This window comes from Streptopelia decaocto, assembly GCF_964273445.1.
Source record: "Streptopelia decaocto genome assembly, chromosome: 1".
Lineage (NCBI taxonomy): Eukaryota > Metazoa > Chordata > Aves > Columbiformes > Columbidae > Streptopelia > Streptopelia decaocto.
In genome coordinates this window covers 140,334,181-140,356,468 of record NC_138663.1, presented here as the reverse complement: position 1 = coordinate 140,356,468, position 22,288 = coordinate 140,334,181, and the positions used below count along the sequence as shown (strand labels likewise).

The 22,288-nt window shown below is 40.6% G+C and overlaps 1 protein-coding gene across 11 annotated transcripts in view; it reads right to left on the bottom strand.

The window, feature by feature from the left end:
- ST3GAL6 (ST3 beta-galactoside alpha-2,3-sialyltransferase 6) overlaps nucleotides 1-22,288 on the bottom strand; it is a 47,604-nt gene that overhangs the window by 9,496 nt on the left and 15,820 nt on the right. For 6 of the 11 annotated variants that reach the window (XM_082049989.1, XM_082049984.1, XM_082049985.1 and 3 more), the window contains exons 2-9: nucleotides 17,849-17,948; nucleotides 16,950-17,018; nucleotides 15,635-15,712; nucleotides 12,711-12,814; nucleotides 11,936-11,999; nucleotides 4,524-4,619; nucleotides 2,003-2,189; nucleotides 446-583 (exon numbers count right to left, since the gene is read on the bottom strand). In XM_082049989.1, the coding sequence (XP_081906115.1) occupies nucleotides 446-583; nucleotides 2,003-2,189; nucleotides 4,524-4,619; nucleotides 11,936-11,999; nucleotides 12,711-12,814; nucleotides 15,635-15,712; nucleotides 16,950-17,018; nucleotides 17,849-17,937 (825 nt within the window). In that variant the 5' untranslated portion in view covers nucleotides 17,938-17,948. Of the gene's footprint in view, nucleotides 1-445; nucleotides 584-2,002; nucleotides 2,190-4,523; nucleotides 4,620-11,935; nucleotides 12,000-12,710; nucleotides 12,815-15,634; nucleotides 15,713-16,949; nucleotides 17,019-17,848; nucleotides 17,949-18,196; nucleotides 18,216-22,288 lie in introns of those variants that run through there. The other 5 variants (XM_082049993.1, XM_082049990.1, XM_082049991.1 and 2 more) reach the window with 2 other exon arrangements.

The window sequence follows — 22,288 nt, the reverse complement described above, 5'->3', positions numbered from 1 at the left end:
TTTCTGTTGGGGATTTTTGCTGGTTTTTTTTTTTTTTTTTTGGTTTATTAATTCATGGTTTGGTTTTTTTTTTTTTTTTAAGTAAAAACTATAAAACAGTACTTTTAATAATTCAAGACTCCTTAGCATTTCTAAAGGCTCTTCAGATCTGCATCTTCTAATGCCTGTCTACTTTTCCCAATTTTGTAAAAGGAATTGTCTGCCCACAAAAGGCGTTCTCATTTCATACTAATTACGGAATCCATAAAAAGAGATTTTTGGCATACAAGGCTATCCACTCTCTGGATTTCATTTTCCCATCATTTTTTAGGATCACCTGAATGCAAACTAACACAATGTGAATGTAAAAGTTGTTCCAACATAGTCCACTATAATGAAGAGATAATTACCTCTAAGTACACATTTGGTTGCATGAAACTGAAAGGTACAGAAGAAAAAAGCCTACCTCCTTTTTGGGAAACCTTGTTGGGAAACGAAGCCATTCATATGCTGTTTTTCTGGTGATACTGGGATCAAGAATTCTGATTTGACTGGATTTGTATATCATGTTCAGGGCTGGTTTCTTCCAAAAGCCTTTAGCACTCTGTAACCAGCAAGAAAATAGACATTTTTTTTAACAATTATAAACAGTTGGGTTTGTAGCAACTCTAACCAGAGTAAAATCCAAGAGCAGGAGGGTTGAGGAAGGAACGTTAAACCTCCCAAAGTTCAAATGAACATGTGCCAAATTGTGCTCCTGCAAGAGGATAACCCACTGCAGCAGCAGAGGTTGGGGCTGGCTGGCTGGCAAGCAGCTTTGCAGAAATATTCCTGATGGACAACACAGACCAGCAGTGGGCCCTGAAGGCAGTAAACACTCACTGTGTGCTTGGCCACAACAATAACAGCATAGAGAACAGGTAGGCAGAAGTTACTCTGTCAAGTCACAAAATCACAGACTGGTTGGGTTTGGAAGGGACCTCTGGAGATCACCTAGTCCAACACACCTGCTAAAGCAGGTTCACCCACAGCAGATCGCCCAGGAATGTGTCCAGGCAGGTTCTGAATGTCTGCAGAGAAGGAGACTCCACAGCCTCTCTGGGCAGCCTGTTCCAGTGCTCTGGCACCCTCAAAGTAAAGAGGTTTCTCGTATTCTGATGGATCCTCCTCATATTTAGATGGATCCTCCTGTGCTTCAGTCTGTGCTCATTGCCCCTCATCCTATCATCGTTGGGCACCAGTGAAAAGAGTCTGGTCCCATCCCCTTGATGGGACATTCTTAAGTACTTTGTACCTTTCTGCGACCTCACAAATGCTGTTTTGGGCTACCATCTGTGCAAGAGAGAGCGATGAACTGGGGCAAGCTCAGCAGGCAGCCACTAAAACATCTGAGGGACCACAGCACAGAGCAAACAAGAAGGGTCTGAAGAGGCTGGATTTGTTCAGCCCATCTACAAGTATCTAGTAGGGGGTTACAAAAAGTGACAGGATGACACCTTTCTCAGAAATACACAGTGAAAGGATAAGGAGAAATTTTTCGTGTGAGGGTGCTGCAGCACTGAAACAGAGCTTGTAGAAATATCCTGGGAAATACTCAGAACTTACCTGGATGATGCCCTAAGAACCTGGCATGGCTTTGAACTTGGTCATACTTTCCTTCAACAAGGTATTGGACTAAAGACCTCCAGAGAGAGGCCCCTTCCAACATTATTCTGCAATTCCACCAAGTGGTCAGGATAAAATAATGTGGGAAATGGCTGGAGCATGCATGTCAGAATATGAAACAGCACTAGGAAGAGGATAAAATGGTATTTCCAAGAGGAAAACTGCTTTGGGGCAAGGAACTGATCAATTGTGTGAGAAAGAGGACAAAAGCACTTATGGGAAATGGATATTGAGCAGACTGACTAGGAGATACAGTGCTCCCCCCAGCTAGGACGACTAAGGTTAAAAGCAAACCAGGAATTTTCACTTAAGTGGTGTGTGGTGAGCTGAGCCAAAGTGCATGAATAATTAAACTCACTATTTTCTGACCACTTAGTATCTCCCAAAGCCACTTCAAGTCACGTGGTTTGAAGACGATGAGAACAACAGTCGTATTAGGGTCATAGTGGATCGGATCCGAAAAGATGGATTCCGGGTAAGAAAGGCGGAAAGTCGTCCTCCTTCCAACATCATCTTCGTACCCTATAACAGGGCCATTATTCATTCTACAGAGGACAGAGACACAGAGACAGCCATGACCACTCCACCCATGTCCTTCCTGTGCGGCAGCTGGCACACACACCAACCTGTCTGTGGGACAGAGAGTGCATCCAGGAACAGGAGTGTTTAGTGGCCCAGCATTTACTTATCACATTACATGGTAGACGAGCAATTATCATGTGCACTCACCCTCTAACTCCGAGGGATCAAGCGCATATGGGACACTGGCCAAGGTGGTTTAGAATACAATCACACGATTGCTAATCGCGAGTCACTTGAGCAGAAGGCCTTTTGATTTGGCTCAAACACAGAAACTGGAGAAGACCGAAGAGAATAACCATCTTGGAGAATTACCCATTGCTCCATTCATGCTACTAGATGATCCAAGTCACACAAGAGCCAATTCAAGAATGTTACAATATTCTTTACTGTCTAGAGCATACAGGAACAGGCATTATGACTGTGTACCTGATACTGATACATCTTCGCTTTTATTTGTTTGTAGTTTTTTGGATGTTGAGTTTTTTGTGGGTTTGTTTGGTTTTGTTTGGTTGGTTTCCTTTTTAAAAAAATTACTTCCACAGCTGGTGGGTCAGGTCTCTCTGCTCTAAGGTGCTACGGGGGCTGTGTTTAAGTCTCCATCTTGCAGTTTTTGCTTGGTGAACGTGTTGCATATTCTTTGGAGAATTCAGGCAGTCTCTGTATGCTCCATTCCTGCCAGTGAGACTGACCAGAATAGGAGGCACACTACTAAGCAGCAAGTGTTTGCAAAACAAGGTAGGCAGAGATAGAAATATTTCGAAGTTTTGCCAGAAGTCATCATTAAATACAAATGCAACCACCAACTCTTCGTTCATTCACAGTAAACAACTGTGCACTATATTTCTGAAACAGTTCTGAATTTAGAGCTGTTTTTAAATGTGGGACACCAGTCAACATAAAAAGTTCATTTTAAGAGGAGTAAATAGATCTACATGGAGCCCAAATACTTGAAATAGCTTAAAAATAAACCATGGAACTTCCTTGAGTCATTATCCTACAATGAAAATAAGTGCAAGGTGGGTTTTTTTGTAAAGCACAAGTTGACAGGCAAGTAAAGTTTCCTAAGAACATAAATATTATCTGGATCACTCTCTATAGTTTTAAGCTTATAAGAGGAGCTACAACTGAAGAATTGCATGTATTCATTTCCACCTTATCAGTATTTTTGCAAATGCATATCAAACTCCAGGTTTTGCATACACCTTCTTATGGTAGTGCTTGAAGACTTAAAAACTATTACTAAAACGAGCATTAGGACTGATAGCAAAGTAACAAAAATTAGACTTTGTTCAATGTTCAACACAATGTTCAGCAAAGGGCACACTCATGGCTCCAAGATGTCACAGGCTTTGACCCATCCCCAACGGCAGCATCTTGCACACGTGTTACCTGTACACAAGGCAGGTGGACCACCCAGATCCTTCCTCTCCCAGATCAGTCTGATCCATTTTTTCCTAAATTTTTTAAATGAAGACTATGACAGAGTAACTAAGTTTGGAAGAGGCTGCCCAGGGAAGTGGTGGAGTCACCATCCCTGGAGGTGTTTAAAAGACACGTTGAATCATAGAATCGCTTCTGTTGGAAGAGACCCTCAGGATCATTGAGTACAACCATAACCTAACCTAACTCTGCCACTAAACCATATCCCTAAGAACCTCATCTAAACGCCTTTTAAGCACGTCCAGGGATGGTGACTCCAACACTTTGCTGGGCAGCCTGTTCCAATGCCTGACAACATCTCCTGTGAAGAATTTGTTCCTAATTTTTTCCTAATATCCAATCTGAACCTCCCCTGGCACCACTTGAGGCCATTTCCTCTTGTCCTGTCACTTGCTACTTGGGAGAAGAGACCAACACCCTCCATGCTACAACCTCCTGTCAGGTAGTTGTAGGCAGCAATAAGGTCTCCCCTCAGCCTCCTTTTCTCCAGGCTAAACAGCCCCAGTTCCCTCAGCCGCGCCTCATCAGACTTGTGCTCCAGACCCCTCACCAGCTTCGTCACCCTCCTCTGAACTCTCTCCAGCACCTCAATGTCCTTCTTATGATGTGGGGCCCAAAACTGAACACAGTGTAGATGAGGTACTTAGGGACATGGCTTAGTGCTAGATTTAGGTTGTGGTTCGACTCGATCTTAAGGGTCTCTTCCAAGCAAAACAATTCTATGATTCTATAGGTAAAACAGGGAGATTTATACATTTTCATTTGCAGAATAACTGCACTCTAAAGCTACTGGCTGACAGCAAAAATTTGTTAATTCTTTGCACGTACACAAAATAAAAAAAGGAGATACCATTTACCTTATTATCACATCATATGAGTCAATTTTCTCCCCTAATGTCTTATTTCGAAGTACTCCTCCATTACCGACCACAACACACCGTCGACAGGCAACTCTGTGGAAAAAACAGAACTTTTAATATGCATGACTTTTCTTGTTTCCTGTTGTTATTAATGATATATTTGCATTTGGCTGGCTTATTTACTGGGGTCCTGTATCTTTTGCAATCCTTGGCCTCTACAGAGACATCCCAATCCTGTATCACACAGTAAGGCTGCTTTCAAAAAATGCATCTGTGTTATTTCAGGGACTGTCCAAATCAGGAAATGGCTTCTCTCATGTAAAATTGTTTCTATACATTTTCTTTTTCTAGTGTTTATCTGTTTAAGATCATCTAACCAGTTAATGATATGGGTGCCATTGGACAAATTATCTTCCACAATTCTTCAAAGTTGTCCCAGGCTAGGCATACACCAACCAGCATAGAATATGTCTGGAAAAACTAGCTCTAATGAAGGTGTTTCTGCAGTATTGTACAACTTCACAACTCTACAGATCTCCAACATAAGCTAAAGCAGCAAGATTTATGTTCACAATTTACTTTACAGACCTCTGAATTGTACATGTGAAAAACCTCAACCAAATGACACATGTGATGGCTCTTCAAGTTATTATAATCATGATTTTGCTCCCTCTACTTTGAAAGTGCTGTCTAAACACGTTTAAACATGTGCTGAAGTGCATACTGTCATGACATAAGAGAGGTACACTTGATTAAAAGTTGCGTTCTCATATGACTAGATTCAAATTAGACAGGATTACTAAGCACATAAAACACTGTGAGCTATAAATTAGATTTTCTACTATAGTCAATCAAAATAGTAATTCCTTTTGAATTTAGGATATATTCAGAGTTAAAAAGCAACCAAAAAAGCCATTACGCAAATGTTGGGCTTACAAAAGTAAATTCTAACGTTAAGATTTTCCATGTTATCCCAGGTTTTCTAAGTGTATCTTTTGCCCTCCACTGTCTTGTTTCAATGCTAATAAGATGTGTGCTTTGCTAAAGAAAAAGACACACAGACAGACTTGCTGGCTTTTACTCAAGAAATTTTGCCTCAATTAGGGAATGTTTACATCCAATGCATAAGACTGCAAACTTCTCCTTACGGAACAACCACATGCTTTTTTTTTTGTGTTATAAAAGTGCTTCTTTATTCCCAGCAAAAGCTGTATAACTCAGCCATGGCAGGAGCAGTGGCAAAATAAAAACACTGGTATTTTCTTCAGATACAAACAGGCTGTCAGCTTCCTGAGGATGAGCCACCTCCCACGGTTCTTCAAACAAGAAAAAGGCTCCACGCCATTTCTTACTGGAGTGGACCCCAGGACTGTGGCCCAAGGAATACTTTTATCTGTCTTAAATGCCCAGTGTGACACTCTTTGCAGACTAATTAACACCTTTCGCCTTAGACAGTCCAACCTGCTTTTTCAGCTGAAGGGAGTATTATTCAACATCAATGAAAACAACCTGTTTGAGACAAGACTGTCCGACATCTCAGTGTACAAAGCAGTTCCCTATATTTCCTACAGATTTGTTAGTTAATGCAGTTATGTTGTACCATACGTGGGCTAGGGAAACAGTAACTGGGCTTCAAAGCAATGCTGAAAACCCAAAGCTTACAGAAAAGGTGAAATGAGAAAAAATGCCAACTGCAATAAGCACTTAATGTCAAAAGAAATGCTGGGATGGCACCTCCTCACCTGCTGCTCTACCACATCTGCAGAGGGAGTTGCCTTTAAAATTGGTGTGTGTGTGTATATAGATATATATATATACACACACGCGCACACATACACACATATATATACACGCACACACACACACACATATATATATATATATAAAATATATACACACACACACATATATATATAGTGCTACTAAATGCAGCTCTCAGGGCAAGGTGACACGAAAAAAGCTGGCACACCTTTCTCTAGTGTTTCCTGAACAGCTTCATAGAAGCCAAACATTCATAAAAAGATTTCCAGCTAATGCAAAAGTCCGTGTGACTCAGTACCTTGGAAATCAGAGGTGTTAAAATCTGTGACACCATCTGTTCACAGTACAGCCACTCCCTCTACACCCACAAAACCCCTTCCTCGCCAGGACTGCTTGAGCTCATTCATTTTTCCAATAAGATATTCAGCTTGATTTAAGATATCCTGAGAAAGCAGGCTGACGAACATATGCCTCTTGCAAAGTTTACAGTGGGAGGAAAGTAGCAGAAGTTACCTTTTTCCTGAATGACACCCTGTTATTTGCAGCTGTATCACAGAGCTCAAAGAAAGATCATGCGCTACAGAGAAGCAACAGCGAGGAGACACAGGAACGAAAAAGGACAACTGGACAAAACCCCACAATCAGTAAGTGATGAAGGCAGAATGAGAGAAGCGGGGGGAAAAAGCACAGAATCATTGTATCACCTTTTCCCATCATCTACAGCATGCCTCTGTAAATCACTGGAAGTTTCAATCATCTGGTGACACTGAATTCAGAGATTTGAGAAGTTACATGGCTGCAGCTGAGAAACTCAAGTATGAACCTCATCACCACAATGCAAAATCCTGAACAGCTACTCCCGTCTCCTGGTGGTACCTCCTGGCTAGACAACCACCCCATGCATGAACTCATCTTCAAGTCTCAACAAAAAACTAAAAAAATTGCTCCTAATCTTGTTGAATATTTTTTTATACTCTCTGACTATTTGGTGTGAATTTACAGGAACTATGTCAACTCCATCACAAATTATAAGGAGCCAAAAGTTACTTTGAAGAAGCCCTGCTTATTCTCTCCCTTGTAGATAAACTTTATGTGATTCCTTGCTACAGACCTTCCAGTTTTTGGCACGGGCTATGATTTAAGCAGCTTCCTAACTATGCCAATCCCTAGCTATTGAAATAACACCTTCCACTCTGGCCCCTCAGTTCCAGAAGGACAGGGAACTGCTGGAGAGAGTCCAGCACAGGGCAACAAAGATGATTAAGGGAGTGGAGCATCTCCCTTATGAGGAAAGGCTGAGGGAGCTGGGTCTCTTTAGCTTGGAGAAGAGGAGACTGAGGGGTGACCTTATAAAGGAAAGGGTGAGTCTCAGAAGGATGGAGCCAGGCTCTTCTCAGTGACAACCAACAGTAGGACAATGAGGTAATGGGTTCAAACTGGAACACAAGAGGTTCCACTTAAATTTGAGAAGAAACTTCTTCACGGTGAGGGCGAGAGTGCCAGAACACTGGAACAGGCTGCCCAGGGGGCTTGTGGAGTCTCCTTCTCTGGAGACATTCAAAACCCGCCTGGACACCTTTCTGTGTAACCTCATCTAGGTGTTCCTGCTACGGCAGGGGCATTGGACTAGATGATCTTTTGAGGTCCCTTCCAATCTCTAACATTCTGTGATTCTGTGATAAAACTGAAGACCTCTTTGGTTTCTCCTCTCTGCACTGTGTAGTTGTGATATAGCAAGAAACCCTCAGGGCAGGGAGGTTAAAACAGAACGTGATTTCAGAGCTGGGCAACTGAGGTTCACGCAGCTACAGAAGCTGGGTAGCTGCTCTCGAGTCAAATCTGAACTCTCTTCCCTCTTACTGACAGATGCAAACCAGATCTTGTTCATGGCTAAGAGCTGACTAATACTACTTAGATGGAAAACAGAGTGAAATTTGAAGTTTGATTAAGCTTTCAAACTCCAGTGCCCTTAACTTTATTTTTGAGTCTGCATGTTATCAGCTGTCTTCAGAAAGCCAACAATGGCATTTAACACTGATATGTGAATTTTGAAAATGGATAAAGCCAACAAGCAGATCAAATACTCCTGACAAACTGTAGATGAATACAGCAATAAATCCAGTCAAAACAATTAGGAAGACCAACTTTTAATCTCTGCCAAGCTCAGGAAGTCAAAGCGGGCCAACTCAAACAGGAAGTCTGGCACAAACGTGCTATTTTCAAATTGTCTCCTCCCCTTAGCCTCCCCCCAGTATTCAAGTGTCTCCAGTTATGATCATAGGTATGTTATGATCATAGTTCTATGTCCATAGTAGCATATATTCCACTGACAATGATAAGCATGGAGAGAAATGGTTTATGCTAGAGAGGACAAAAAAAACAAAACAAAAGTCATGGGAAGCTTATACATGAAATGAAGATAAAGATTATTTAAGCAAGGCTGGACTGTATTCAAAGATATTAAAGTTAAATAAATTGACCTGTACTTAGTGCAGACCACAGAAATCAACACAGATTTTCAGCAGACTGTTACTCCCTGATATTTTACCAACCCCACTTCTTAAAGTTGCCTATGTCACAATGTTTTCATACTAAAAAAAAAAACAAACCAAAAACAAAAACAAACAACCAAACACTCATCCCAAAGGGGGACTTTCTCAAAGTCAATAAATTGGTGAGGAGACAAATAAATTCAGATGTCATTAAAAACAAATATAACAGACTGAAGTGTCTGGAGGTCCAGCTTACAACCACCAGCACAATATTGATTAAAGTGAAAAATGTTAAGACATCAACTGTAACAATTGCTATAGCGATGGTTTGAGTGACTAAAGGATTGCACTTAGGTGTTAGTGGTCTGCTTAGGAGTATCAGTGGTTCCTGATGCATATCGCATGGCAACTGATCTCCAACATCTAAACGCAATTCCTTCAGTCACTCAAACTACTGCTCTATTCACAGTGTGTACAAGAGCCTCTTAATCTCAAGGCCAAGCATTGGCTTACATATTTTGTTTATATGGTGAAATACTAAAACAAACATTTTCCTAGTTTATAACAGAAAAATATTGTTAAGTGCAAATGCAGCCTTTAAAGGTCAAAAGGCTTTACATCCTCCACATTCCACTGAAATACTGTTTCTCTGAAAAAGGAAAAAGATCTCAATCTCAACTCCTTCAACACTCACCCCCATAAGTCAGTTGAGGAATGCAAATTATTTCCTTTGAGGTTATTTCGTAAAAGGAGGATGCACGGGTCACATTTTGTCGACTCCGGATTGCGAAAACGCATTTGTAAGAATTTATTGCTGTTGAGCTTAGAGTCCTGCGAGTGTCCAGTGAGTAACTATGAGGACAGCATAGGAACATTGCCGTGACAAAGAATGCCACGTGGGCAGAGCAGTTCAGTGGAAGCTGAGTGTCAGCATCAGCAAAGCTGCTGTTGTAGATACACACCCTCTTGCAGTAAGTTTGTTTCCCAGGTGAGTCTGAAACAAGCAGTCTTCAGAGAGCCCGTGAGGCCACCTTAGTACACTAGTTACTGGGGGGTCTCTGAAAGGCCAGTGAAACTCCAGAACACGGCTGTTCAGAGGTTACTCTGGATATACCCCTAGCCTGGAAAACCCTTTCTCCTACAGACTATTCTACTGAAGTCAGTGACACTATTCAACTCCAGTTTTGGAGAACTAGACCTTTATACAGTGAGAATTCCACCTACGTTTGGAAAAGAAATCCCTTGCAGCTGACTATGTGCAGTTTTACTTAAGTCACACACAAACACAGCTATATGAGCACCGTAGATTTGGTGCTCAGGTAGCCTAATGTTTGTTAAAATACTTCATAGCAGGTTCCCCCACTCCACTCCAATAGTATTTTATATGGAAATTCCCTTTGCATTCTGCCAAGAAGGCTGAACTGGGCAATAGCAATACAGAGCTGTCTAATAATTCTATATTACAAGATAATGTCATTAGGACTGATTTCCAAAGCATTTCACATTTAAAAGCCTCTGTATCTTGGTTAAATGTATATAAAAAAGGCCCTTCCTTACTACAGTGTTATACACTAAACCTGATGGATCTAAAAAGAATACATTGTATGAAGTCATTGTACACTTGATTGTTTATATCACTGCCTACTAAATGGTAATAGTTCTCATTTTGCTTCAGTACTACTGAAGTATATTGCTTTTATTAAAATGAAGCATACTTCCCAGAACCACTAAACATATCTGTATCTCAGAGAACCTACATTCAAAGGATAAGTACCAACTACCTTACTTTAGATGTGTATGACAGACACTCCCATTTAGAAAGTGCTATGCTGTACTGCAAATGCCTCTGCTTTACAGCCAAAACTATTACAGTGCTGAACTTGTGGAAACTTCCAATGCAACATTTGGCATTTTCCTCCAAACTCCAGACAAAAAACTAGCCTCTGGCAGCCAATTCTGTCAAAAATTCCCCAGTTATCACACTCCTGATAGAAAAGTGTTTTTTCCTTTTTTTATTTCCTGAACATCCTAGAAATAGATAATAAACAGAAGGAAAGGAAGGAGTACAGTAGGTGAAAAAAAGAACTGGGTATTAAAACCAAGATAATTCTTAGGCTCAAACTCCAATTATTTTGTTCATATTCCACTCAAGTTTAATTAAAATGTGATCCTGGCATTTGCCTTGAAGCAACAGTCTTCTGTTTGATCTCCTCAATTAAAAACCAAAACCAAGTACAGCCAACCTTAGCATTATCTGCATTCAACTCTATTAAGAAGTCTGCATATTAACACGACATATTGCAGGTTGTCAGCCCATTTTCTAGGCTGTAAACCTAAGCAGTTATTTGCACTACTTGGTAAACACTGGAATTTAATATACTAGCCAAACCTACTACACCACCTCAAGAAAATAAAAAAAAACACATGCAAAAAAAAAAAACACCCAAAACACACCCCAACAAGTCACGCACACAGCAAGACCCTCCAAAACCAAATAAAAACTCCTGGCAGAAGTGGCTTCTAACCAAGAGATTGAAACAGGGCAATCTAATGCACGGGAAGCGAGTTATCTAAGGCATGCTCCGCTCCGTGCCGCACCCCAGTTCCCCCGAAATGCCAGGAACAGCCTTTCCTGGCTGCCAACGTCTCCCTCATTCATGGGAAAAGGAAGCTGAGTGTACATGTGAACAAGGGGGCACGGGCATATGCGTAAGATTTTATTTGCATAGAAACAGTCATTGGTTTGCATCTCTTTACCTCAAACATTTTCCAGCTTACACTAATAATGGCTTTAAAAGAGGGGATGACGTTCAATTTTTAAGGGGTGGTTTCACTTTCCTTGAGTATAAAAAAAGATACTACAGGAAGGTGGGACTGCATTCAGCTAACAAATTCATAACGCACTTATAAAAGGAAATCTAAGTTTAAGCTCCCTAACAGAAAAATTATTCTGAAATGCTGGTGCTATTTACGTTTAAAACCAAACTGATTTATGTCTTGGTATGAGTTACATATTGCTTGAATACTGTCACAGTCAGATCTGCATCTTGGCTAACTTGAGCAATTTCAGGATAACGCCACTGACATTCTTTTTCAGATAAATATTAAATATTGAAAATGCAATGAACAGGGACAGTAGCAAATAAACCATCTCACCTGTCATCTTCATTGGAAAGTCCGCAGTTCTGCAGTCTTGAAAGAGCTAAATGAAAAAATTGTTCTAGAAAGCAAATATAAAGGCAGTTAATCAAAGTGTTCAGTGCTTTCCAATATAAAAATAATCATGCCACCCTGACCACAGCATTTTCAAACACAGTAGTTCTTACACACTGGGTATAAGAAACTCAAAATAAGAATGGTTGTAATTTAGTGCCACAGATCAACCAATGATGTCAAATTTGGATTTATCAGAGCTACTCTCTGGGAAGATTTTCTCACCCAAACACTCTCTTGTTGGAAAATGGTATGGGATTTGTATTAAAAAAAAAAATAAATAAAAATTCTAGATACATTAAATAAGTATTGGAAGAGTTTCCAAGACATGTATCCTAATTCCCTTTGTTTTTTTCCTCTAGACACCTTCAAACTAAACAGAAGCAGCCTTGACCCAGAAGGTGGGGCTGCACAGCCAGGGACAGTATCATATCTTAGATATCTTTAGCACTCCAGCCTGCTGAATAAGCTCCACTTTTTCTCACTCTCATCTTTTTGGAGCTCCTCCGCTAAGAGAGGCAACCCCAATACGGTGTTCTATTTGTTAAAATAGGAGAGGGAGGTCAGAGGGACTAAAGGAAGCCATTAAGTCACTGCTAGATACCCCCAAAAGGATTGGCATCGATGAACAGGAAAGACCAGGACCAGAGATTCAGGTGGCTTTACATGACATTTATGTATTTCTGTTAAAAAAATAAGGTACATGGGGAACACAAACCTGCTCTCTTTATTCCATAAGGCAGTTCAAACTTATCGCTCCCGTGGAACTCCGCCACTCTGATAAAATCATTAGCACACAGGAACGGGTATATTTTGTCAACACTAATGAAGGAAAAAAGAAAGAAGTTTCAAAAATCCACGTGACATATTTGAATAAGCTAATAGTTCATACAACTGCTTTTAAAAAAAGCTTTCTTTATCCTACTTCAAGTATTATCAGTTTTTAAAAGGAAAAAACTCATGGACACAGGGAAAGAATGCAGGTGACAGAAAAGGAGAAGACTTTATCATGGAAAATATAAGTAGAGAGTGAGATAAATGATTTCTCTGCTTCTGTAACTTATATAGAGACACTAAAATTATACGACTGAAAGCTTACACCATGAAACAGCATATTTAAGAGAATCCATAACCCAAGAAGACAATAACTTCAGGTTTGAAAAGTACATAACAGAGGCAGCAAGGAAAATTAAGAGTTATTATTATATATGGCAATTTAATAAATAAGAATGGGATTTGAAACAAGGTGTTTTGACCTGGAAATACCATCCCCTGAAAACATTAGCTTGAGATGTGCTCCTACTCCAAACAAGTGGCACTTCATGGCTGTGTTGACATCAAGTAGTTCGGGGCAATAGGAGTACAGCTATACAGCAAAAAGGTATCGAGTTCTCACATCCCCATTACACACATCTCATTGGTTTTTAACTCTACACTAACTCCAGTAGGGTCCCACAGACTGAACACTGCAGCATATCAGGTATGCTCCGGCACAGCATCTTCAGGTGTCTGAAAGGGCCCAGGTCAATGTGCCAGGGCTGCCCTGCAATGAGAAGGATGGCACATGGGGATCACAAGGAGGTCTGCCTCCAAAGCCCATTCCTCCTGCAAACTAGGGCATGACAGTATCATATCTTATAAACATCAAGATAGAAATGGGTCACTCCTTTCTTCAAAAGACAGTAACCGTAGACAAGGGTTATTTCAGAGGAGAGAAGGGACTCTAATTACCTTTATCTGCTAAGTCAAGCCAAAAGAATGAACAGGAGACCAAATCCTGTCACATGCTACTGTGCCCCTGGCTTCACCTTGGAGTTAAGCGGACATGCACTCACTGAACTGGCTGACTTTGTAGCAGTCCTAAATACTAGGTTTTGTATTAAAATGTTAATGCAGAAGCATACAGTCACAATGAGAAAAAAATAGTGTTGATCACAAATACCCACAGCCAGCACGTAACTTGTTTTTCCTGTAAGAATATTAACAGCTGTTAAAAAAATCCCCTCCCTCTCAGCTTCATAAATATCTCTCTCTTTAAACTCTACATATTCAGAAGATATTAACAGTAAAAAAAAAAAAAAAAAAAAAAAAGACACACCCCCATACAGTAAGAACTGGGACATTGGTTAAGCAAGACCAGCCAACTTTGAGATATCATGCACTAAGCACCTATATTAAGTTTAATAACTTGCCTTGCTGTTCAGAAACAGCTGGTAAGCTTTGACATAAATAATTCACCTAGTGCAAAGAGATCCTTAATTCTAACTCCTCCAGCTCTGGTTGCTTTCCAATAAATAATTCTGCCAGGTTAGAAATCCTTTCAACCTCCCCAGGCAATTGCCAAAGTGCACAGACCAGATCTTCAGCTCACGCAAACTATCCCTGTGAAGGAGCAATGGAAATACGCCAGAGGCTCTTGTTCTAGCTCTGCACCTGCCGCCTTCTTGCTGTGCATCCCCAAGTCCATCCTTGCACCCTCACACAGCACCAGGGCTGCTCTGACACAGTGACAGCCTGGGGGACATTGGGTGGGTGAGGGACCCGGGACCACTGCTCTAGGCCAGGCAGCTAACCAACACACAAAGACTACAGGACTGCTTCAGGGGAGAAGAACCCGAGATCCTTCGGTGTTCTTTAGAACTATAACAGCATTGAAATAAAGCCATGCTTTCTCATACACTAAAAGGACAAAAAAAAGAAAGCAGCAATGGTGTGTTTGCTTAGAGCTTTAAGACTTCTTCAGACAGGACTTGGTCTAAACATCTTCCCAGGCTTTCTCAAGGACATTGTTTGCTCAGGTAAAAGACAAAGCCAATAATACAGCTTCTGGTCCTGTAGCACTTCATTGATCTCATTTAAGACTTGTGCTTCCTCACAAACATCTTGGATGCACTGTTGTGACTGGACACCTCCTTTGTTTTGGGTTGAAGCTCTTGCTTTTTCCATCTGACTGCTGCTTTACAAAGGAATCTTCCTATAAATACTTCAAAGTGGAGGACACCTACACACAATTCAACAATACTATCAAAAGAGTAAAACCATGAATAATCCCAAATTTCTCTAAAATTAAATTCCATTAAAATTAAAACTCCATTGAAGGGGAAGAATCTTATATCATTAAGGATGGGGTGAATTTTTGCACATTTCATACTCTTCTTTCGAAATAAAATCAAGATATTTTCAAAACTTCTCTGATCCCCGGCTGCTACAGAAATACTTCACTACCAAAAAAAGTCTTAAAGTCCAGGTTCTTAATAGCAGCATGCCTGAGTTTCAGTCTTGGACATGACAGCTTCTTTTACAGGGAATGTAAAAATGGGTAAAAAAAAAAAAAAAGGCTTGTATTTCAATCATTAAAATTGTTTCACTGTTATTAGCTACAATATCTGAAGAGGAAGTCTTTATTTATTTATTCAGTACATCATCGCATTGAACTGGTTGTGTGGCATTGTTCAGATGCTGAACAATGGCAAATTAAACAACTTGTGTTGCCACAACCAGAAAAATCAACAATAAACCCCAGCCCAAAAGTTATACCTTCCAGAGGTGAATCAAAATGTAAAATAGTCCAGAATATGTAAACAGTCCATTTTTACCTCAATGAGCACAGCCTTTCCCCTCCACCTCCCACAGAAGACTCACCCCAATAAAGATTCAAATGCTGGTTTCAGGAGACAAGTGTCCAGTGCATTCCTTCTCTCCACATCTGCAGGTGGCAGCCTGCAAAACAATTTAAAATAAATAGCAAGAACAGGAACGGGCAGCAGCAATAAGGAAGGGAAGCTTGGACAAGCCAAATTAGTAAGCTGATTACCAGGTTAACACCACACCAGATTTTCATTATTGCCTTTATCTGTATTCTAAAAGATCGATTTTACTAGTATTACTGGTAAAGGCTTTTATCTCACACCTCCCTTGCTCACCAGCTATCAAAGCAGCCATAACCAGAGGTGGGATCTCATGCCCACCTGCAGAGAAGCAGGACACCTGGGCTGAACCACCCCCTGCAGCCATACCAGATAGCATCACCAGCACTCCTCAGGGGAGTCTTGTTTGGAGAAGGGAATAGACAGCACCACATAGGGTACTTCAAGGAAAATGAGATTCTTTAGGGATAGGTCATTCCTCTCATAATAAGGCTAAGACTTACACTTCTAAGCAGATTCCTGCCTTGGCAATTTAGCCCAATTAATAACAAATATGAAGCCCAGAAAGGAGGGTAAAGTTCATTTTGAGCAACGCATGCATCTGGGCTGTATTAAGAACAGAAGGATGAAACCACCACATCAGAGTCACAAGCCAAACAGACCATTAAGGTTAATTGCTTTCAGTCACTTCAAGTTGTCATGTGAATACTGACACTGAGGAAGCATTCTGTGAAATCTATCAGCTGGCCAGCTGGTTGCTTTCCACCATCAGCCTCACAGACGGCATTTTGCAATACGGTCTTCAGAGAGAACAGAGCCTGCTTTTAAGTTTCAGCATAGGCACTCATTAGTCCCACCACCCTAGTTGCAGGAACATACTAGCACGAGGTCTGCTTCTACACATACTTGCACATCACAAGCGAACAACATCTCTGACTTACTAAATTTTACGCACAAAAGTTGCCCTCGTAGCTCTGTTAATTTTATTCAGGTATAACTCAAAATTGCAGAAATTATGATGTTGTAAACAAATGTCTTTCAAACAATTGCTTTTTACAGACAGTCACTGTAAGTGGCCATAAATATTAAACAAACACTGGAAACATGACGTGGATAAATTCCTTTCTGCCAGACATGTTATAATTGTGTTCATAACAGAAACAGCCAATGGACACAGCTGTACAATAACAAGTTGAACAGGGAGCCTACAAACAAAGGCTATGGATTTTAGTCTCAATACCTCCCACCTGCCCAAAACCCAACCAACCAAACAAAATCCCATCACAAAAATGCTCAACTGCTGAACTTACTGGGTAACTCCACTAGTCTCATAGGAAGGAGGGGCCCTCACAGAGGAAGACTGTCCATAAAAGCTAATCCTGCAAAAAGGGAAATGTCACAACACTGTGGTTTGCTAGAAACAAACCACAACAAAAAGCCACTCTTATCGATTGTATGCTATAAACAAGACAAACAGAGGCACATCAATCACTACTTTTGAAAGCCATCACTATTATCTTCATAACACAAACAATCTGGTCAGTCCTGGTCACAGTTGTGCAAAGGCCAATGGAAACTCAAGTTCTTTGACAAGCACCCTGAATTTTAGGTCTCAAGCCACTTGTCCCGTGCAGCCTGGAGACAATGAAGGCTCGCTTCCCACACATTTGCCACTGAGACTTGGCAAATCACAGCATCTCAAAAGGTGCCCACTATACCTGCAGTTATTCCTATGTTTGGAGCAGGTCTTCCCCACATCATTTATCAGACATCTAAAGGAACAAGCTAAAACTAAACACACATCGGGTTGGGGGAGACATGGACACACAACATACACAAGTAAGATTCCTCTCCTCACCTGAGCACCTATTTTCACAAAACTCAGAGGGGCTCACCGTCTCTGAGGTCCTGACCTTTCCAACCAACCAGGCGCAAATTGACTACTAGGTTTAACAGTGACACAAGAGAAGTTGGGGACAGGACAGAACAATCACATTCACTCCCTCAGCACAACGGAACAAAAAAAACCACAAAAACCCAACAAACAAACAAACTCACAACAACCCCACAACCTCAAAACAAACACAGAGAGTAGTAATGCCTTCTGTTGATGACTAGCAAACAGCTGTTCAGTGACACAGCAGCTCACAGCCACATTTCTCACATAGCCATGAGGGTGTCTGCACAAGTGAACAAAGCATCACCATACCAGTAGAGGTTATTTCTCCACAGATTTCCATGCAGTATGCCATACATAACAGCAGCAGCCAGGATAAAAAAGAGAAGAATTCGTTTCATGACTGGTAGACCTGAAATGTAAGAAAAACAACAAAAACAAAAAATATCAAGTTATGGTATTAAAATGAACTTTTATAAAGCATCTTGAAACCCACAAATGGAAATCATCGTCATTACAGCCATCCTCTATCACCACAAATTTGACAGGGGATCACTCCAGCTTGATTTCTCACACCAAGTGCCAATGACAGGAGCTCAATGCTGCTCTACACTTATCACACATGCATACTCCTCCACAGAAACATTAAGAGTGGCTCACTCTAGGCTCTCTCTGAAGACACAGGAGGAATACAGGCTCTTCCAGAAGCATGTCAGAGTAGCAACTCCTTTCTGTACACTGGCAGCCCCCTTGGTTCAGAAGTTGGCCTTTACAGGTACCTGCACTTCCCCTCTTTATTGCATCACCCACTATCGGTTTCCATAACTACACACTTAAACAAGCACTGGCACTTTACAGGAGGCAGACAAGCTGATGCTGATGAAGCAGAATAGCGTATGAACTGCCACAAATTGCTACCGGCTTTGTTAGGATCACTGAATATCCTTAAAACTCTGGTTTTGGACATTTAAAACTGCACTGAAGCTTATGCCCTCATACCCTGTACAGTCTCCAGCTCTTGACTCAGACCAGACTTCATTGCTTAAGTGACAGAAAAATGCTGTTTTCACGCATCACAAAGCAGGGAAACAACGTTAGGACCCAATTTGTCGAACTTGATAAGTTATGGAGAAACAGCAGGGAAAGTATTCATTTTTCAAACAGAGTTTTCACCTCATTGCACAGGCTGGTAAAAGAAAACCAGAGAAATATCAGAAACTCATCTATCTGGCAAGATACACAGGGCAAAAAAGCAAGTTCTGCATTGCTCACGTCTAACACTGAGCTGCCCTTTCAGTAGATATGGATTAACTATTGTTGCTTAATATTCTGAAAGTCCAAAATAGCCAGAAATTACTTCGAAAATTTACTCGAGAGCTATATCCCTCTATTATTTTCACTTCTCCCCCTATCATGGTAAGCAGGTTCAGTGCACTCCAATGCATAAACACCTCCTTGCACATCTATATTTTCAAGTGAAGGTAATAAACAACCGTCTAGCGAAAACAAGCCATACCCAAACACACTGCTGCATTTTCCAAGAGCAGAGCCTTTAGCATTGTGGTTTGTTGTGTTTGTTGTTGTTTTGGTTTTTTGTTTGTGGGTCTTTTTTTTGTTAATAATTCTAAAAAGCAAAATGGAATTAAAGTTGCTGTTATTTTAAACCTGCGTTAAACAACTCTAAGGCAATAAAACTCGAGGCAGATATGGTCCAACTAATTCACAGCAATATGTTTTATGCTAATAACATCTTAACATCACACCTTATTTTAAAGGTCAAGAAACTACTAGGAAAAGCTGTATTTTCCTAATAGAAATTGAGAAGCAAACTACCGCCACTCAGCTTCGCTCCTGAAGAAACACTTAACAGTGAACTATTTGTTACCATTACTTGAGTGCAACAAGCCACCACTTGCTTATTTATCTTCCACCCCCATCCCAGTATCTTTCACAGGAGTTTAAGTGTAGGGTGAGAGATGGGGTTTTATAACAGCATGTACCAGTAACAAAGCCATACAATGAACAAGCTATAATCTATCAACCTTAAGTATATCCTCCAGGCTGTGCTGGATGAAATACTCATAGGCTGCAGCTGTTGCTATTTCAACCTTTCATTCCCCATTAGGAAGGCAGGCTGCCTCCCCAACAACTCCAACTCCATTGACTCTTCATGAAGAGTCCCTGCAATTTTTCTTCTTTTTTTTGCAGTCATTGTCAACTTCTAGACCAAACCCTGAGCTTTTGCAATAATTTTGTGTTTCCCCAAAACTGCAAGAATATTACAAGAAAACTCACCTATTGGGTTTAGTCAAGTGTCATTAACAACAATTGGTTCATTTACTTGAAAAAAAATCATACTGCAGTCTTTGTGTTGGGTTTTTTTTTGTTTTCCTTTCATTGTCAGTATTTTTACCCCCTCCCACTTTGCAAAAGTTTGCTAAAACTAAAGGGGAAAGCAACTGTTCACTTTTTACTCACTAATTAAATCAACCCACACTTCAGTTAAACAAAGAACATAATGAACAAGCTCTTCAGATAAACTTGCTAAGTTAACAACTGATCAAACTGCTGATTTTGCTGACTGAAATGTAAAAGAGAACCTTGCTGAAGAGTCGACCAAGCTACAAAACAGAGAAAAGACATGGAAAGCTGCCTATAAAAGGTCCTTTAAAATCAAAATATTATGCATAACAGTAATGTTCGCAGAAAAAAATGTTCTGTTTGTAAAGTATTTACAAAGATATTTGTACAGCCTGCAAAAAAATCATTAGAACAAGAAAACAGACGTCAACATTGTTCTTCAAACGGGATCATAAGGAATCTGTAACAACTTCCAGCACCTTACACAGGACATTCAGCCTATTACACACATGAGAATGCAACATCATTAAGCATGTACCTAACTCAGCTTTTAGGAATGTAAAATGGTCTTTAATTTTACAAGTGTCTTCTCACCATCCCATACCCCAGTGCCTGACTTCATTCCCCGTTTTGAAGAGAAAGTTCTGTAGTCAAAAAAAGCTGTATTTTTAGTGAAGACTTTCTTAACCTGATTTAGTAAACAGAACCATTGCCTTGTTTACAGAAGAAATTATTTTGTGTGTATTTTTAATGAGGACAGCATTTTCCAGCTCTCCCTTCCTATTTGAAATAGCTGAGTGTTATAGAAAGTTAATGAAAGGAAAACAAACTCCTGTGATGAAAATATTGCACTAGAAAATCCTCATAGTCAGAGATGCAAGAAAAGAGGCAATTGAGAAGACACACTTCAGATGTAAAATGGCAGTGACGATCCTGTTTATTTATCACCACACAGACATGGCATCTTGATTTAAGCTCATCAACCTGACTGACAGAGGTCATAGTACCCTTAGGTCAAGGTCGGCCAGGGCTAAGCAAAACAAGGAGTACAAAGCTGCAAACTCCACCATTCAATTCCCTCCTCTTTCTGAAAAGCCTACAGTGAGGGGCAATGAAAGCGGAGAGAAACCCAAGGGGCCAATGCCCAACATTCACGGTGTTAGCTGGTCCATTTTCTGAAAGCAAGCAACAGGATACATAAGTGTTGTAAAAAGATTCGCAAGCACTTTTTAATAGTAACGTAAGCTAACTTCCGCTGTTCAACTTCCCAGCCCTGCCAAGGCAGAGCTGCAATTACAGCATTAGCCAAGACAGCCTGTAATGGTATTAAGAGAGCTCAGAGATCAGCCTGCATCTCGTATGGGCAGAGGGGTCCACCCCAGCTCTGACCAGCCCACCACAGAAACACATTTGGTGTGTGACAAGTCAGCTACATAAAGCCCAGAGGCTAATTTTTTCTTCCTTTGGTGGAAGTGGAGAACCAACATCCTTCTCAGAGATGCATCTTTACTTACTATTCATCTTTATTCTGCTACTTTAGTAAGTGTGGTATCTGATATGGGCCATGATCTTGTAGCCTCTGTTTATCTTCCCACTTACATATGAGTTGATGCAGCCACAGAATTAAAAAAAAAAAGAAGTATATCACACAGGAAACTACAGCTGTTGGACTGGGAAATTATATAATCATACTATGATCACCTTTATTCTTAACGTTTGCAAGCCTTCCTTTTGCTTTCTTGCTTAAAATTAGGTTGTTAATAATACAATGCAGGAGGCTTTTCCATCTGTCCCACTTATTTGTAAATCACCACTATTACTAAAATAAAGTTAATAAACATTTAACTAAAAAGTGGTTACTGCTAAATCAAGTACTACTCATCTCAAAGCATTCTTAGCTCCATACCCAGTCCTGTGACAGTTCAGCTTCTTCCTGCTGCAGTTAACTGACAGCATGAAAATTTCAGCTCGCTCAGACCTCACATTCCTGGCCCTTGTAGCTATGGGGGAGGAAGGGAAGTGAGCTTGAAAAATGTGCTTTGAGTTAACCCTGAAATTCAAAGGGACAGGGGAAAAAGCACATAAAAACCCTACTAAAAGTTTTAAAAAGGAACATCAGGGGTTTTTTATGATGTAGGCAGTATTTTGTGGGCTTGCTTGTGATCACCAGTCCTGCAGCACTACTGCCTTTTGGCCAGGATGTATCCCATGCCTGGCGGAAGGACGACCAAGGAGTTCTCTCATGCTATCATTTGTCTCAAGCTGTCAAAACTTAAGCACATTATGGCATGCACCTCCATATTTCTTCTGCCAAATGTATACACGACTCAGCATTAACTCTTCCACTTCTTGCTCTAAGTATGAGCATAGTTCATTAACTCTCCCCCTCTT